General features: G+C 38.7%; 1 protein-coding gene across 8 annotated transcripts in view; it reads left to right on the top strand.

Moving 5' to 3' along the window:
- Window positions 1–19,677, top strand: part of LOC106092276 (calcium uniporter protein, mitochondrial) — a 642,340-nt gene that overhangs the window by 235,142 nt on the left and 387,521 nt on the right. For all 8 annotated transcript variants that reach the window (XM_059361328.1, XM_059361329.1, XM_059361327.1 and 5 more), the window contains one exon: window positions 5,508–5,571. In XM_059361328.1, the coding sequence (XP_059217311.1) occupies window positions 5,508–5,571 (64 nt within the window). The remainder of the gene's footprint in view (window positions 1–5,507; window positions 5,572–19,677) is intronic.

Below are 19,677 nucleotides of genomic sequence, written 5' to 3'. Positions count from 1 at the left end.
CTGCTTTAAAATTAAGAAGAGAAAAATGCAAGCAAAAGAGTACTAAGTTCGGCCAAGCCGATTCTTATATACCCTCCACCATGGATTACATTTGTTGAATTATTTTTCCGGTATCTCTTTTTAGGCACACAAAGGATAAAGGAAAATAATTGATATGCCGTTGGAGCTATATCAAGTTATGGTCCGATTCGGACTATAATTGAATTGAATGTTGGAGAACATGGTAGAAGTCATTGTGTAAAATTTCAGTCAATTCGAATAAGAATTGCGCCCTTAAGAAGCTTAAGAAGTAAAATCAGAAGACCTGTTTATTTGGGAGCTGTGTCCGGCTATAGACCGATTCAGACCATATTTGACACGTATATTAAAGGTCATGGGCGAAGCCGTTGTACAAAATTTCAGACATTCGGATAAGAATTGCGCCCTCTAGAAGAATTGGCTCAATAAGTCAATATCCCAGATTAATTTATAAGGCAGCTACACAAGGTTATGGATCGTTTTAAACTATACTTAGCACGGTTGTTGTAGGTCATAACAAAACACGTCAAAATTTCAGCCAAACCGGATAAGAATTGCGCCCTCTAGTGGCTCCAGATCCAAGATCGGTTTATATGGAAGCTATATCAGGTTATGGACCGATTTGAACCAAATTCGGCACAGTTGATTGAAGCCATAACAAAACAGGTCATGCAAAATGTCAGCCAAATCGGATAAGAATTGCGCCCTCTTGAGGCTCAAGATGTCAACATCCCAGATCGGTTTAAGGGGCAAAACATGGACCGATATGGCCCTTTTACAATACAAACCGACCTTCACTAATAAGAGGTATTTGTGCAAAATTTCAAGCGACTAGCTTTACTTCTTCGAAAGTTAGCGTGCTTTCGACAGACAGACGGTCGGACGTATAGACAGACGCACATGGCAAAAATATATATACTTTATGGGGTCTTAGACGAATATTTCGAGGAGTTACAAACGGAATGGCAGTGCCCCATCCTATGGTGGATGGGGCACTGGAGAGAAATATACGGGTATAGCTGACAAGAAGTGTTACCAAGTCAATCGGCCACATTTTTTGTGTTCGAAAATACCATTCACGTTTGCTCGTTATGACCACTTTTTGCCTTGTATATTAATATGAATCGGAAAAAATTATTGAGTTGCAAGCTGCTCGAATGTAATCTGCCGACACCCAGAATAGTTCAAAATTCCCCTGTTCTGGGTGCGGTGCCACAGAGATATCCCAAGGAATTGTTAAGCGAACGAGCTTGCGAAACTAGGAACTATCTAACACATTCCAGGGAAACTGGAATCCGTGAGTATGCCTCTAGCGACATGGTAGCTGAGTTTTCAGGATCAGGCCCGAAGTACAACGAACGATAGATGGTCACAAAGAGGGGGTTGTGAGCATTCCAAAACTATATGGCGTAATCTAGACTTGAAGAGGTCTGCCGCCTTGCTGTCACTGGCTGGACCAGATGCCTCAGACATTGTGTCCGTCATGACAGACCACTGTCTAATCGGAAAACATGCTTACAGACTGACGGTTGCCAATAACGACTATTGCAGAAGTTGTGAGGACATCGAAGAAGAAGAGACTATAGAACACCTTCTTTGTGTGTGTCCCGCTCTGGTCAGAATAAATTATTTTTTTATCGTCAAAATGCGTCCTCTGTTAAGAAAATTCATCGCGTGCTTCTTTCATTATACAAAGATGCTAATTTTTGGCTCAATGGGTACGTAAATAAGCAGAAGTGTCGATTTTGGAGTGAAGATCAGCCAGAAACATTGCAAGAGCTACCAATGCAACTAGAAAAAGTCACAGTTTGGTGCGGTCTATGGGCTGGTGTCGTCATTGGGCCGTACTTATTCAAAGATGATGCGAATCGCAACGTAACTGTGAATGTTGAGTGCTACCATGAGATGATATCCAACTATTTATTTGCTCAAAATGCAAGAGCTTGACTTGCATGACGTGTGGTTTTAACAAGACGGTGCCACACACAATGGACTTATTGAAAGGCGAGTTCGGCGAGCATTTTATGTCTCGTTCGGGACCCGCCAATTGGCCGCCTAGATCGTGCGATTTAAAGCCTTTGGACTATTTTTTGTGGGGCTATGTTAAAGGTCATGTCTACACAATCCCGCTTCAATTGATGCATTGAAAGACAACATTGAAGCATTTCTACGTGAGGAACCGGCCGAAATGTTGGAAATGGGCCATTTGAGGCGCAGTCTCGGTCAATATTTGCATAAAATAATCTTCAAATATTCATGCATTTTTCTGAATTTTATGTGTTTATTTATATGTTTTTCTTTTTTTTTTGAAAAACTTTCCTAGTTTCCGTTTGATGAACTTCGCACGAATATCAAACTAGAAATTACCGCAGTATCAGCTGATTTATGCTTGAAACCCGTCGAAAATTGGGTCTGGACTTCTGCCTCCACTCCCAAAAACACCACCAACGGCCTACCTACCACCCAGAATTAGCGCCCAAAAGCAAAAGTGGATCGACATTTCGTCCCAATCCGGGGAAAACTGGATAACTTAAGCACCCAAATTCGGCACGGACATTGAGTGGTCTAATATATATGACACTATTCCATTTTGTAGAACAAAAAATTGTTTTTTTTTGGCAGATATATCCAATTATAAACCGATCTGAACCATATTAAGGTCGGATATCGGGAGGCTCAGAAAAACTCACTATTTCAAATTTCAGCGAAATCGGTTAATAAATAAAGTCTTTATGGGCTTTAGTCCCCTTATCGGCAGATCGGTCTATATGACAGCTATATCTAAATATAGTTCGATCAAAACCATATTTAGGTCGGATGTTGGGAGGTCTTACCCCACTCACTGTTTCAAATTTCAGGGAAATCGAGTAATAAATAAAGCTTTTATTGCCTTCAGACCCCTTATCGGCAGATCGCTCTATATGGCAGCTATGTCTAAACATAGTCCGATCTGAACCATATTTAGGTCGGGTATCAGGAGGCTAAAAATAACTCACTGTTTCAAATTTTAGCGAAACGTGTTAAAAAAATCTGTTATGGGCTTCAGTCCCCTTTATCGGCAGATCGGTCTATATGACTGATGTATCTAAATATAGTCCGATCTGTACCATATTTGAATCGGACGTTGGGAGGCTTTAAACTGCGCACTATTCCAAAAATCGGATAAAAAATAAAGCTTTTATGGCCTTCAGACCCTTATCTGGAGATCGGTTTATATGTCAGCTATATCTAAATACAGTCCGATCTGAACCATATTTGGGTGAATTGTCGTGAAGCCTTAAACTACTCACTGTTTAAAATTTCAGCAAAATAAAGTTTTTATGGGCATTATACCCTTTCTCGGAAAATCGGTCTATATAGCAGCTATATCCAAATATGGTCCGATTTGGCCCGTTCAAAAACTTAACCAGCGTGCATCAGAAAGACATATCTGTGCCAAATTTCAGCTCAATATCTCAATTTTTGAAGGATCTAGAGTGATTACAACAGACGGACGGACAGACACACGGATATTGCACTACACTACACATTGACAAGTGTAGAAACCAATTAAAAAAAATGTTAATTAAAAAATATATATTTTTTTAGCCGAATTTTCTTAAATAAGTTTGAAGAAAAAATGGCAAAAAAATAAAAATTGGCCAGCCGGGGGACTCGAACCTCAGTTTCCGAATTCATCAATGGTATGTGAAGATTTTATAAGCAAAAATAATTGCCGGAAGGATAGTTAGCACAACCACCGGTAAGGGGTTAGTACAACTCCGGTATGGTAGTTAGCACAACTACCTAGCAAATCTACCGTAAGGGTGTTGATACAATTGGCAGAAGCAAAATAAATTTATTTTGTATGGAAATGATTGATGGAACTGAAATATCGGTAGGTAAAATCTTCTTTTTATCCTGGTTAAAATAGCAAATGAACTATGAAAATAACCAAACTGTGGTGTAAACAATTGAAATTGTTTTGACATTATTATCTTTTTGTTCTTGTAATCGAATTCCAACCAATGATTTCTAGGGGTGTAGATAACGAATATGGTATTAACAAGTAAAAGCGTGCTAAGTTCGGCCGGGCCGAATCTTATATACCCTCCATCATGGATCGCATTTGTCGAGTTCTTTTCACGGCATCTCTTCTAAGGCAAAAAAAGGATATAAGAAAAGATTTGCTCTGCTATTAGAGCGATATCAAGATATGGTCCGGCTTGAACAACAATTAAATTGCGCCCTTTGGGGGCTCAAGAAGTAAAATAGAGAGATCGATTTATATGGGAGCTGTATCGGGCTATAGACCGTTTCAGACCATAATATACACGTATGTTGAGGGTCATGAGAGAATACGTCGTACAAAATTTCAGGCAAATCGGATAATAATTGCGACCTCTACAGGCTCAAGAAGTCAAGATCCCAGATCGGTTTATATGACAGCTATATCAGGTTATGGACTGATTTGAACCATACTTGCCACAGTTGTTGGTTTATATGGCAGCTATATCAGGTTATGAACCGATTTGAACCATACTTGGCACAGTTGTTGGATGTCATAACTAAACACGTCGTGCAAAATTTCATTTCAATGGGATAAGAATTGCTCATTCTAGAGGCTCAAGAAGTCAAGACTCAAGATCGGTTTATATGGCAGCTATATCAAAACATGGGCCGATATTGCCCATTTACAACACCAACGGACCTACACTAATAAGAAGTAGTTGTGCAAAATTTCTAGCGGCTAGCTTTACTCCTTCGGAAGTTAGCGTGCTTTCGACAGACAGACGGACGGACGGACGGACATGGCTAGATCGACATAAAATGTCACGACGACCAAGAATATATATATACTATATGGGGTCTCAGACGAATATTTCGAGTAGTTACAAACAGAATGACGAAATTAGTATACCCCCATCCTATGGTGGAGGGTATAAAAATGAGGTTCAAGTGATAGGAGGTTGCCCATAGCAATAAAAGGTATTTGGTAGTAGATAAACAAATTGCACTGGGGAGATACATATGATAGTAAGTAAGAAACTTATATTTTGCGTGGTGCTAATGAAGGCGCAGCCGAGCAGGCGGGGTACAGCTAGTTATTCATAAAAAAAATTTAAAATTGTATTTGAAATGATTCCTTAAGAAAAGGTTTTCGCAATTATTAATTGTTTTCTGCCACTTTCTATAACTCTTTAAAGTTCATTTTCTTCGGGTATAGATTCTTATTTATCAAATAAAAGTAGTTTTCCAAATAATTTGCTGCAATGATTCCATCTACAAATGACCTGTTTGTCGGCTGCAAGCTTTATATTCTATTTTTGACTGGCAAAATATTTTTGCAGGTGTATGCGCATAAATTGATATCTTTGTATTATAGAAAGTTAGTAGAAAACTTTGCTTCCCCATCGACAGCAGTTTATACAAAAAAAGGGTTTCTTGTCGTTTATTTTCGTTTTTGGCTTGTATGGAGTTTTAAAATGTTTTTTCTCTTTTTTTTGCAGAATTCATGGAGTTTTAGAGGACGACAAAGTTATTGCACAAACACCACTGAAGACTCAAGCTCAGGTAAGCAGCTGCAACAACACCTCCTGGTATTGTTCAAGAGAATTATAACATAGTTACATTCTGTCAACAATTGGGTACAAATGGGTATACAAAACATGCTATCTATATAATTTGAGTTTAGATATAGTATGTATAGTACGATGTAAGCTGCAGTTTCCATTGAGTGCACATCGTTTTGTTGAGACTGCATTAATCTGCTTTAAACAACAATAAATCAAAAATATCCGCAACAAGATTTTTGGTCAGGAAACATCACCAACAACCGATTTAAATCGTTGACATCAAGAGTTCAACCTTGGATGCTGTTAGCTTCAAGATGAATTTCGCTAAGTTTGTCCGTCCATGCCGAACACCATCCAGTATGTGAACTATTAAAGAAAGACAGGCATGTAGTACAGATACCTACAAGTAGAAATAGGATATTGCATTTTCATTGAGGCAAATACATTTTAAGGACATTCAACCGCGGCAGCTTAAGTGTTGTGTCTAACACCGCCACAGATGATGAATCATGTATCTATCCACATGAGCCCACAACAAATTAGCAAATGCTCGATTTGTTGTGGTATTTTCATATACTCCATTCCACTCCACTCTACTCCAGTCCCTCAGCCCAATTTCATCTTGCCCTTTGTAATGCACCGAAATATAAGTACAAAAACCTAGAAAGTATTTATATTATTGATCGCCATAACATTTTAAGTATTATGATTTTAAATCAGTGAAGCTGGCAACTCGAAGTTTTGATCAAAAAGTTTATATGTGTGTATGTCGGCCCAGTTTAAACATATATAACTGCCATATAAGCCGATCTCAAGATTTGATCCTAGATGATTTGGAAGTTATTTGATATCGAACTCATACAAAACGATCCTTTGGTTGCTTAATCCTTTTCAATGCGGCTGTACCTGTATTCGGTATAACCGGTCAAGGGCCCAAAGAACTCTTTGCTGAAACGTGAAACAAAAACTCCTGAGTGATGCACAACTATATCTCCAATATGGCAATACAATAAAAGTATGCGAATCATGTATTTGTACAATAAACTATTTCCAAATTGTTGGGTCATCCCCGTATAGTTAGGGTTAATGGGCAATGTGAAATCATACTCATTTAGAGTATGTTATGCCATAGCAGGAGAACAGGGGAATGAAGGTTAATACCTTTGAACTTGTCAGGTCGCCTTTAAACGCCTTAAAGCTTATGAATGTTCACATATGCTAATTCAGAGAAGTCCTCAAAGAAATGAGAGCCTAGTGCGGAACTCCTACTTCTCGCCAATGTAGGACAGTCGCACAGCAGTTCTATTGTTTCCTTCTCCTCGACGTTCTCATAGCTTCTGCAGAAGTCGTTACGTACAACCTTCATAATGCCAGCATGTTTTCCAGTCAGATATTGGTCTGTTCTAGCAGGCGACAGCAAAGCGGAAGACCCCTTGAGGTATAGATTGGGCAACATAACCTTGAAGCGTTCACAGCCTATAATGACCATCTGTCGTACGTTACCCTTTGAGGCTTATCTCGGAGAGCTTGCTTATATGTCGCCAGAGGCATTCCCACAGATTCCAACTCCCTAGGTATATGCAAGGTAGTTCCTAGTATTGCACGCACGTCGGCTATACAATTCCTTGGGATATCTGTGTAGTCCGACACCCGACAGAGTTGAACTGCTATCGTGTTGAGGGATCTGCGAAAAGAAACAGTGGCTTTCGAATTCGGAAATAAATTTTCCATAGATTTATGCCAACCGTTATTTTAACAAACATTACCTCTTAGCTATTCCATCACATCTTTTATGCAGGAACATGATCGTCCAGTTTCGAACCATCCGTATCGAAGTCTACGCATCTTCAATAACCAGGGATATTGTGGCTTCAATTGGCTCTATCAGGTATAGTGGTACAATTTATCTTTTACATTTTTGTGTAGCCCGCAGCCGCTGCTAGACCATGTACTCTTTTAATCTGCGACCTAGTTCTTGCATCCGTTATGGAGCGAGTTTTTGTTCGAAGATTAATTCTGTTCCGTAAATACTTTTTGGATTATGGCTTACGAACGTAATTTATCAACAAGTTGTCTATTTCGGAGAAGAAAAAACGCCGAGCATTTTTACCATCTCAAAAGTAATCAAAGCAAATTGTGATCGTTTAACAAAGTTGTTACTAGTAGCAAAATAAATAAAAACATTATGCCACTGTTTTTAACGATATGTTAATGTTTTTACACAATAAATTATCTTGTATGAAAGAATCGATATGTGGCTTACACGCCTCTATAACAGTTGGTTTTTTGCGGCTCAAGGAGAACAATAGCCAAATACATTTTTTGCTTTGGTCATGTTTGTAGACAATTTTGGTAATTTATTTCGCTAATTTTGTTTTAACCACTATGCTAGTTTTTGTCCAAATTAATGAATTAAAAATGTGAATATATTATAATTATTGTTTTACTTTACAAAATAAATTCTTCAATGTCCTATCCATATTTTCTGGAAAGTAGACGAAAATTGGTTGTTTACCATAGGTAAATTGCTGTCGACAAAAGCTTTCACATTCCTCTTCGAAGTTTCGAATAGAATTATTCGATAAGGGATGCCATCATACAAAAAGTGCGAAACTAGATCGAAATCGATTAACCGATAAAGCGATTACGGATGAGGGAAATAGGACCCTGTTTTCTTCCAATTGTATCCTGAGGACTAGAGATGTCCACGTGAGTGATTTTTCACTCACGCTCACGAGAAAAAAATGTACTCCCGCACAACTTTTTTATGTCGACTCACGTTTTATGTCGATGCCCACGAAAATCGCTACTCACGACAAAACCACGACTCCCGAGACACTCACGACTGACGAGAAAATCAAGTGTCACAAAAAACCCACTGTTGAAAAAATATTTTTTACAAAGGTAATAATATTTTTCCATGCGTCTCAAATCATACGGTATTTTAAGGCACGAATATCTATGTGTGTATAAAATGTATCACCCTACATAGAAACTTGTTTACTCTTTTCATTTGTATGTATCTGTAGACAGAATTTGTTTCTACTTGTTCCATATTTTTCCAATAGTGACAATGTGCCTGAATTCGTACGTTGAAATACCGTATGATTTGAGATGTATGCAAAAATTTGTGTTTTTCATTATACCCACCACCGAAGGATGGGGGTATATTCATTTTGTCATTCCGTTTGCAACACATCGAAATATCCATTTCCGACCCTATAAAGTGTATATATTCTTGATCAGCGTAAAAATCTATGACGATCTAGACATGTCCGTCCGTCTGTCCGTCTGTCTGTTGAAATCACGCTACAGTCTTCAAAAATAGAGATATTGAGCTGAAATTTTGCACAGGTTCTTTTTTTGTCCATAAGCAGGTTAAGTTCGAAGATGGGCTATATCGGACTATATCTTGATATAGCCCCCATATAGACCGATCCGCCGATTTAGGGTCTTAGGCCAATAAAGGCCACATTTATTATCCGATTTTGCTGAAATTTGACATCCTTTGTCAATTTGGCTCAGATCGGTCCAGATTTGGATGTAGCTGCCGATCCTTCGATTTAGGGTCTAAGGCCCATAAAAGCCACATTTATTATCTGTTTGTGACTACTCGAAATATTCGTCTGAGACCCCGTAAAGTATATATATTCTTATTCGTCATGACATTTTATGTCGATCCAAACATGTCCGTCTGTCTGTCGAAAGCACGCTAACTTTCGAAGGAGTAAAGCTAGCCGCTTGAAATTTTGCACAAATACTTCGTGTTAGTGTAGGTCTGTTGGCATTGTAAGTGGGCCATATCCGTCCATGTTTTGATAAAGCCGCCATATAAACCGATCTTGGACATTGACTTCTTGAGCCACTAGAGGAAGCAATTCTTATCCGATTTGGCTGAAATTTTGCATGACATGTTTTGTTATGATTTTCAAAAACTGTACTAAGTATGGTTCAAATCGGTCTATAATCTGATATAGCTGCCATATAAACCGATCTTGAATCTTGGCTTCTTGAGCCACAAGAGCGCGCAATTCTTTTCCAATTTGGTTGAAATTTTACATGACGTGTTTTGTCATAGTTTCCAACAACTGTGCCAAATATGGTTCAAATTAGTCTATAACCTGATATAGTTGCCATATAAACCGATCTGGGATCTTGACTTCTTCAGCCTCTTGAGATCGCAATTAATATCCGATGTGTCTGAAATTTTGTACGACGGATCCTCTCATGAACATCAACATACGTGTTTATTATGGTCTGAATTGTTATATAGCAAGAGACAGCTCCCATATAAACCGATCTCTCTATTTTACTACTTGAACCCCCAAAGGGCGCAATTTTTAATCGAATTGGCTGAAATTTTACACAGGTTTCCAACATATAATTTAGTTATGGTCCGAATCGGACCATAACTTGATATCACTCTAATAACAGAGCAAACCCTTTATTTTATCCTTTTTTGCCTAAGAAAAGATACCATGTCCGCCTATGAAGTGGAACACCTGGGTTCGAAAATTTAGAAAAAAATTTAAGCGGTGGTTTTTGACGACACTTATGAGGTACTTTGCCATTTAAAATCTTCTCCCCAAAGAGATGCCCCTTATCATTGAGCTTAAAAACTTGAATCGGACAGCACTCAGCACCCCTGTTCCCTAAGGGAATGGCCATGGCAAATTTGCATTTGCAAGATCGTTCTAAGAGTTGCGCTAGGATCCTTGACATTCAAATATCTTACAGATCGATCTATATATTAATATAGCCCCCATATGGACCGATCTCCCCATTTGTGTTCTTAGGTCCATTAAAGCCGCATTTATGACCAAATGCGCTGAAATTAGGCATAGCGAATTGTATTAGGCCCCTTAATATTCCTATTCAGTTGACTAAAGTTCGTTCTATATTTGTATGCAACTGATATACATATATACCGATTTAAGGCTTTGGGCCCATAAAAAGCACATTTGTTATGCGACTTCACTGAAATTTGACGCACTGATCTGCATTAGGCTCTTCGAGGTCCGTGCCAAGTATGGCTCATCACCCATAAATTTCGCATTTTTTTACCCGATTGTGCTGAAAAATACTACAGTAAACTGCGTAAGAACCCTACACGTTGTCCGCGAATATGGTGCAGATCAGTAAATTTTAAGATATAACGTAAAGTGGTCAAAAAAGAAAGAACATAAAATGTTTGGGCTTAGAATATTTATGTAAGAAGAATTCAAAAAAATATGTATGTACATTTGAAGGCCCCCTTTAACTAATTGGTGTTTTCATACAAAGTTTTATAATAAATAAGTGCGACATATATCTTTCAAAAAAAAAAAATATTAAATTCAGAAAATTTTAATCGATAGTCCACATAATTTAATGTTTGAAGATGCAAATGCGTCTCAAATGGTCCATTCTTTTTGTTTTTTTTTTCTAATTGGCTATGACAGAACATTTGTTCCACCAGCCGAACGTAGAATAGCGTTCCAAGTGCCTCGATCTTCTGCGCTCATTCCAAAAATTTTTGACTCCAAGTTTCGAGGTGTCTTCCACCACTTGATCTTTCCATCGGGCTTTTGGTCTTCCCGGTTTGCGTGTACCACCGTGTTTGCCTTCAAAAGACTTCTTTGCTGGAGCTTCTTCATCCATTCGGACAACATGACCCTAGCCAACGCAGCCGTTGTATTTTGATGGGTGTAACTATGGTATCGTCGTCATACAGCACGTGGTTCATACGTCGCCTATATTCTCCATTAATGCAAACTGGTTCATATATTTTATGAAGAATGTTTCTCTCAAATACTCTAAGCACTGCCTCATCTGGTTTCACAAGTAGCCATGTCTCAGATCCATATAACAACACGGGTAGTGTCGGTGTCATGTATAGAGTAATCTTCGTCTGTCGAGAGGTGGCCTTCTTTCTAAACTGCTTACTTAGTCCAAAGTAGCATCTGTTTGCCAGTATTATTCTTCGCTTTATCTCAAAACTGGTGTCATTCGTTTCGGTTACGGGGGTTCCGAGATAGAAAAAGTTACTGACTATTTCAAAGTTGTGGTTCCCAACTTTCTCCATTTTCTTTATCTGCTCGGTTGCACAAGGCGTTTTGGGAGTTGAAACCATCCATTTCGTCTTATCTCCATTTACTGCCACACCCATTTCGATTCTTTCAAAGGCTGAAGGATGTCGTCGGCATAGGCGAGTAGCATGTGTTCTCTTGTGATTTGTGGGCCATATCTATTCACATCTGCATTTCGTACAATCTTCCCCAGCAGGATACTAAAGAGATCATACGATAGGCTGTCTCCTTGTCTGAAATCTCGTTTGGTACTAAATGATTCGGAAAGATTCTTTCCTATTCTTATTGAGGAACGTGTATCAGCAAGTGTCATCCGGCAGAGCCTTATTAATTTTGCAGGGATGCAAAACTCAAACATGGCTTGAAATATCTTTGGACGTAAGGGGGTATCGAAAGAGGCTTTGTAGTCAACAAAGAGATGGTAGGTGTTGATTTGTCTTTCTCGGGCCTTTTCCAGGATTTTGCGCAGTCTGAATGTCTGGTCCATGGTGGATTTACCAGGTTTAAAGCCGCATTGATAGGCCCCAATTATCTCATGGCCTTTAGGTTTTAATCTTTCACACAGTACGCTCGAGAGTATCTTGTTTACGATGGGGAGGAGACTAATTCCAATTGGTCCATCCGATTAGTCCAATTTTGACATACTCTTTCCAACATTTCGGCTGATATCTCTCGAATAAATGCTTCAATATTGTCTTGCAATGCTTCAATTGAAGCGGGCTTGTATGCATCCTTGTTCGGTTCCTGGAAGCTTTAATTTTTGCTGGTTTGACAGAAGTTTGGTATGTAGAATAAAATTATGTCCTTTAACTAAATTTATTTTGTATAAATTTTTAGCATCATCCATGATGGTGGGTACCCAAGATTCGGCCCGGCCGAACATAGGACGCTTTTACTTGTTTTAAAATACATTGTGCATATTGAAAAGGATGCCAAGTTCAATTTAATGATGTAATATAGTTCTAACTCAAATTTTTACCTATAAGCCGTTCTAAGTTGATAATTCAAGCTCTTCCAGAATATATTTGTTTTTATTTCGATATTAGCATGCACATTTATATTAAAGGGCTTCCATGTTGCTCTAATGATTTTTGTCATTGGACGTACCTATGGCGAAAATTGTCAATTTCCTAGTTTACCATCCGCCCATCACTTGTTTCTCAGGAGAGAAATAAGGGAATACTTGTTAATCAAGTAAAAGAATCGTTTTCGGCTATCGAAACACTTTTGCCATTAAAGAGTTATTGGTTTTACGACAAAAGAAAGGGACTTTTACCATAGGCGAAGTTGATAAAGGGTTAACAATAAACAAAGTTGGTTACATTCATTAATGCAACATTTATGGCTAACGATTGATATGTTGAAGCGAAACGTTACATAGTTACAATAAAAGAAAAACTTCGTAATAAAAGTACTTTGTTTCTTGAAATAATGACCCAAGGAGACACTAAAATTTTGTTTCGATCTCATTTAAACCAAAAATGGTCATTTGATTTGTAGACCCTCAGAGGTCTTAATACTGATCCGGATTGGCTAGAATTTGATAAACGAGCGATGCCTTGCAATGCCCATACCAAATACAAGTCGGAAGGCTCCATAATAAAATACAGCCGCCATACGAGCCAATATTCGTTTTTGCTTTTAAAGGCCATAAACTACTACTTAACTAATCAATATATGCAATTCATATATAATTGAATATTAATTCATAAATTGATCTTAAAGCAAAAAATTTCTCCTAAATGTTGTTAATGAACGATGATACAAATTATTCCGTTAAAAATTAATACAAATTTCTTTCATTTATAAGCTAGTGGAAAAAATCTAGCGTTCATCACGTAGCGTGCGTCACATAGGGCTCAGGGTCTTAGACAAAAAATTTTAATAGTTTTTAGTGGTTTAGACACAAATTTAAAATTTCCGTTTGTCCATCTTGAAATCATAGAATATCATTTTTGAGGTTAACTACGCAGAATTCGCTTCGAACCAATATACACTAAACTCGAAAGACACTACCAACCACTTTTGTAGCGTGCGTCACACAACTTTGTGACCAACTTTTTACGACTTTACAACCTATGGAGAAGGCCAACGTAGCGCAGAGGTTAGCATGTCCGCCTATGACGCTGAACGCCTGGGTTCAAATTCTGGCAGGACCATCATACAATTTTCAGCGGTGGTTATCTCTGGCGACATTCGTGAGGTACTATGCCATGTAAAAACTTTTCCTCAAAAGAGGTGTCGCACTGCGGCACGCCGTCCGGACTCGGCTATAAAAAGGAAGTCCCTTGTCATTGGGCTTAAACTTGAATCGGACTGCACTCATTGATATGTGAGAAGTTTGCCCCTGTCCATTAGGAACAGGCAAATTTTTCATTTCATTGGCAAATTTTTTTTTACAACAAATGGGAGAAACAATTTTTTCATTCGAATGTATTTTTAAAATCCCTTATTAATCACTATAAGTGGATTAATAGCACGTTTACATTGAAATTTTTATGATCTGGATTTAACTGAATCCAAAAACAAATCCTGTCTGTTTACACTGCGTTTTTGGGGATTTAAGCGACATACACAAGCGTACATGTGTATACGTGAATGTGCATATCACACACATCTATACACGATTCTTCAAAACAGTTGCATATTTTGGTACTTTAATCGATTATTCAGCCTTGAAATCGGATTTATTTGAGATTTAGAAATAAATCCGGTAAAAATCGGATTTATTTTTTTGCACCATAAAACCTGCAAAAACACAGGATTTAGCACTTAAATCTCAAAAATCCAGATTTAGTGGCAATGTAAACGTACTTTAATGAATTTTTTTTTTTCACAGCACAAACAAAGTCATACATTTTTATCGAAAATTGCGTAAATATGTAGCGCTCGTCACGCAGGATTCACCCATATGGGAGCTATAATGAGACATCAAAAAGAACATCTCACACCAATTTTGTAACAATCGGACTAAAATTGTGGCTACTGCAGCTAAAAAACCCTATATCCGATTAAAGATATATATGGAAGCTATATCTAAATCTGATTCGATGTAGATGAAATGAACATATATTGCGTTATCAAATAGAGTGACTCATGGTAATTTTTGAAAAGATCTGAGCAAAATTTTGGCTTCTATAGACATAATAGTACATATCGGATGAAGGATATATATCAAAGCTGTATCTAAATCTGATCCGGTTTGGATGAAATTTTGAGCACATAATGTGTCAAATAGAATATCTGATGCAAAATTTTGAAAAGATCTGAGCAAAGTCAAGGCTAATATAGCCACAATAGTACATATACGATAAAATATATATACATATGGGAGCTATATCTAAATCTGAACCGATTTTTTTCTAACATTTTTTTTACCAATTTACAAAGTTTGCAAATGCTGACGTGGTTGTAACTAATATTTGCTGCAAATTTTTAATTACCGCCCATAGTACTAGATACTAAATTTCCCATGAACATTCCATTAAGGAGCAGGAGATACTTCTCTCATATCAATGAGCTCAACGCCTTTTTATTGCCGAGTCTGAACGGCGAGCCGCATAGCGACACCACTTGGCGTAGAAGTTTAAGCATGGCAGGATACCTCACAAACGTAGTCGATATTAGTTAGGGTATAACCAACTCTGAAAAATTGTCTGATGTTCGACGTTATAGGCGGACATGGTAACTTCTGCGCCACGGTGGCTTCCGCCCATAATGCCATGGTGAAATGATGCATTATTGGTTTGTATATTTTACATGAATTCTTTTGCGCCGTCATATATGTATATACAAATTATAATGCCTGTGTCTGATTTCAATACTGCTTTTTTATACCCTACACCACTACTGTGGTACAGGGTATAATACTTTAGTGAATTAGTTTGTAATACCCAAAAGGAAGAGAGATAGACCCATTGATAATTATACCGATCTACTCAGAATCACTTTCTGGTTCGATTTAACTGTGTCCGTTTGTCTGTCCGTCTGTCCATGTTAACAACCATGTTCTTGAACCTAGAGACAAAGCCTATTTAAATTGGAAAAAGTCGTTTCAAATTTGGATATGGCTCCCATATATATGTTCGTCCGATTTCCGGCAATAATGCAATAAATGGTCATTTGTTAATCGATTCTCTCGAAATTCGGCAGGAATGATTTTCTCATGTCTCTTGACATTACTGGTGGATTCCATGGAAATCGTTTCAGATTTAGATATAGCTCTCATTTATATATATCGCCCGATTTCAACTTCTTGAGTCACAGCAAGCGCATTTATTGACCAATCTTGCCAAAATTTTACACAACGCTTTGCTTGACGACCACCACTATATCTAAAAAGTTTGCTCGAAATCGGTTCAAATTAAGATACATCTCCCATATATATATTCGTCCGATTTTGAGAAATATTGCATAAGGTGCTCGTTTGTTAACCGATTCGCTCGAAATTTGACAAGAAGGATTTTCTTATGACTCTTAAGATGTCTGGTGAATTTTATAGAAATCGGTTGAGATTTAGATATAGCTTCCATACATGTATATCGCCCGATTTTCACTCCAAGAGCCACTGCAAGCGTATTTATTGACCAATCTTTCCTAAACTTTGTACAACGCTTTCCTCGACGACTACCACAATATCTTAGAAGTTTGCTCGAAATCCGTTCAGATTTAGATATAGCTCTTTTATATATATTCGTCCGCATTTATTGACCAATCTTGCAAAAATTTTGCACAACGCTTGGGTAAATTGCAATAACGTTGTCATTCGTCGACCGTTGTTATTACAGTTTGACCATATTTGCTTTTGCTTGAAATTTGATACGTGTTGTTTAATAACCCTTCTGCAAAAAATCGGCCAAGGTCCATCAAATTTGGTTTAGAATTAGATGTAGCTTTGTACCTATAGTGGTGTAGGTGTAGGGCACTATAAGGTCGGCACCGCCCGACTTTTGCCTTTCCTTATTCGTAAATAACTCATTTAAAGGCAACTTGGTATTAAAAGTTAAATTTATTATTTATAGTAGCATAAAAACATACACGCGCAGGCAAATAATATAAATTGAAAATTGGTTAACAAGTATAGTACAAAGTGTGTGTGTGTGTGTGTCGATAACAAATTTTAATGCTGACAGTCGGTTTTGACGATGGAAACGTTTGCTCGCACTCAAGGCCGCCTTAGTGGTTGTGAGCTTAATATGTAATGGAAACAAGGATGTTTCCCCCAACACCCATATCGTTGCACCTCAGTGAGAATTATTCTTTTGCTTCGAGATTTGTTGCTCTTGGAAGCTGAGCTGTTATCGAATGCCTTTGTGCAAATCAATTCACTCAATCTCAATTGCAACCGACATCTCAATTTCCTACAACTTGTCATCGAGGCTATCATAACAATCTGTTTCCGTTTCCGCTGAACCATTAGCCTCTTGGCCTCCGCTCTTTCCTGGCGAAGGCAGCAAGATTTGATTATCCTGCTTGATGCTGTTCGAGGGTGCTCGCTTCGCCTCCTCGTCTTCGATAAGTCTCTCAAAGTCCTTGGTAGGATCATAGACTTCGAATTCCTCGAACTCAATGTCGTCGTATTTGCGTTTCTCGTAAATACTTCGGTCATTGGCCACGTAATGTTTCACCACGGACTTGTCAATAACGGAGGTGACACTGGATGTTGTGCTCAGCGGGTATTTCTCCTCTCCAATTTTTGCATATATGTCTGCCTGTTGCCTGTTACCTGCCCATGAAAAGCTGTCGCACCCTGGCCTATGGATTTCAACTGGCACAATAATCTGATCCGGCGTTTGGGAACTCACTGTCAGAAAGGTGGGGGTGACCCAGGACTCTTCATCAGCCTTTAAAATCCCCGCTGACATTTTATGCGTGTCATTGTTTGTTATTGCCTTTGCTTCATTCTTGATACCGTGAGTTTCTCTTTGGACTTTGGTGTTTTCCGTATCACCATTCAATCCAATGGCGCTGGGGACTTTGTGATTTGTCCCCATTTCCGACTCTCTACTCCCGGAATGTTTGCTGTTATTGGTGTTTGGTTGTTGCTGCTTCACTAAAGTAAATGCCAAGTCGACATTTTTATTACGGCATACTTTGGCATGCGATGCTATGTCCTGTTGGGTCTTTCCTCCCGCTTGTTGGTTGTCGGAGTTTACATTGCTATCGATATCTGCTTTGTTTTCCTCTTCAGGCTTTGGCGCATCATTTGTCGAATGTGTCAAAATACCTTCGGCTACGTTAATGTGATTATTCACCGTCACCGGAATAAGAGTGCGTTCCTGCTGACGATTACTCTGATTCTCCGTCACAAATCTCCGGCTATCAGAGCTTATGGGTGTCTGATTATTAATGGTTAGTGACACCTCGGCAGCGGCTTGATGCTTGGTGGCAGTACTTGCTTCAAAGTGATGCACCATCTTGCGTACAACTTCCCTGTCCTCGAGCTCAGCGTCGGCATCGGCGCCGGCCAACTCCAAGCGGCTGCTACAGCTATTCGATTTGACAAGTTTGAAAGTTACGCCGCCACCTAAAACCACAAGCCAAAGGGAGATTGTCAATTAATGGGAAACAGAGAGAGAATGTAATTGTTTTCGATTTGCTTTCTATGGTTTGGCTTACCTTCCGCAAAAGAATTGTTGCTGGTTTGGGATTTCCCACTGGCCGCGCAGTTAGCGTCCTGGCATCCTTGGGACTTTGTCCAGCCATTATTGCTGATCCCTTGAGGTTGGGCAGTTGTAGTTGGAACTTTGTTTTTATTTTCCTGGTTGTCGCATTTTGTTAGCTGTGGTTTCTCTGGTTGTAGCAATCGATTTCTATCATTCTGACCATTCTTGTGCGACGAACATTCATTAGCTGGCTGACAAAGTGCACTGGAGGATGAGCAGGTCTCTATTTCACGAACCCTGGCTCTTGTTTGCGTCTGTGATAACATCGTTGGATTGTGCGGTGTCATTGTTGTTGTTGTGAACACATTATTGTTGCTTCCCATTGTCACAAGAGCATTGTGTTTGTTGTAGCTCGGATTCAAAGTCTTTGTTAACCCGCCTGCTATGGCGTTGTTGGATGTTTGAACGACTCGGCCACCATAGTAGGTAACCGAGGAACCACATTCACGAATTTTGCGCAAAACATCCTGTAATGAAAGCAAACAGAAGGGGCAAAGTTTTAAACAAAAGTACTCAAGGACATTGTTAAGACTTGACAATGTTACTTGTAAAGGTTTCTCTATTGAATCGCTGTTAAAAGGACGTCATTCACATTGGTTGTCATAACAATGCAGGAGGTGCGTAATCATGTCAAGTAATCGCCAATAATGTCCCGTTACTGACTTCATTTTTCACCCGAGAGCATGTCGAACTCTTGGTGCCAACACTCATCATGAAGACAAAAGTTGTACATTGAGGTCAGTAGATAAATATTACGTTGAGCCTAATAAATATTTAAAAAAAATATTGACGCACATTGCGATATATTTTGAAAATTGTGGAATTATGCAAAAAACATATCACCATAAGATGGGGGTATACTAATCCAGCCATTCCGTTTGTAAACCCTCGAAGTATTCGTCTAAGATCGTCTCGAAGTTCTTAGTCGATCTAGTCATGTCCGTCCGAACAAGTAAACGCTAGACGCTTGAACTTTTGCACAGATACTTACTATTCATGTAGATCGTTGGGGATTGAAAATGGGCCATGTCGGTTCTAATTTGGATATAGCTCCCATTAAAACCGTTAAGTACTGTCCAAATCGGTGTATTACCTGATTTAGCTCCCATATAAATCGATCTCCCGATTTGACTTCTTGAGGACTTACAAGCCGCAGCTATTGGGCTGAACTTTTGCATGTGGTGTTCTGTTATGACTTTCAACAACTGTGCCAAGTACAAAGTACGGTCCAAATCGGTCAATAACCTGATATAGCTCCCATATAAGCCGATCTCCCGATTTGACTTCTTGAGCCCTTACAAGCCGAAATGTTTGTCCGAGTTGGCTGAAATTTTGCATGTGGTGTTATATTACGACATACAACAACTGTAC

Source organism: Stomoxys calcitrans, chromosome 1 (genome assembly GCF_963082655.1).
Source record: "Stomoxys calcitrans chromosome 1, idStoCalc2.1, whole genome shotgun sequence".
NCBI classification, from domain to species: domain Eukaryota; kingdom Metazoa; phylum Arthropoda; class Insecta; order Diptera; family Muscidae; genus Stomoxys; species Stomoxys calcitrans.
Note: the sequence above shows the minus strand (reverse complement) of the source record. Positions and strands in the feature narration are given on the sequence as shown.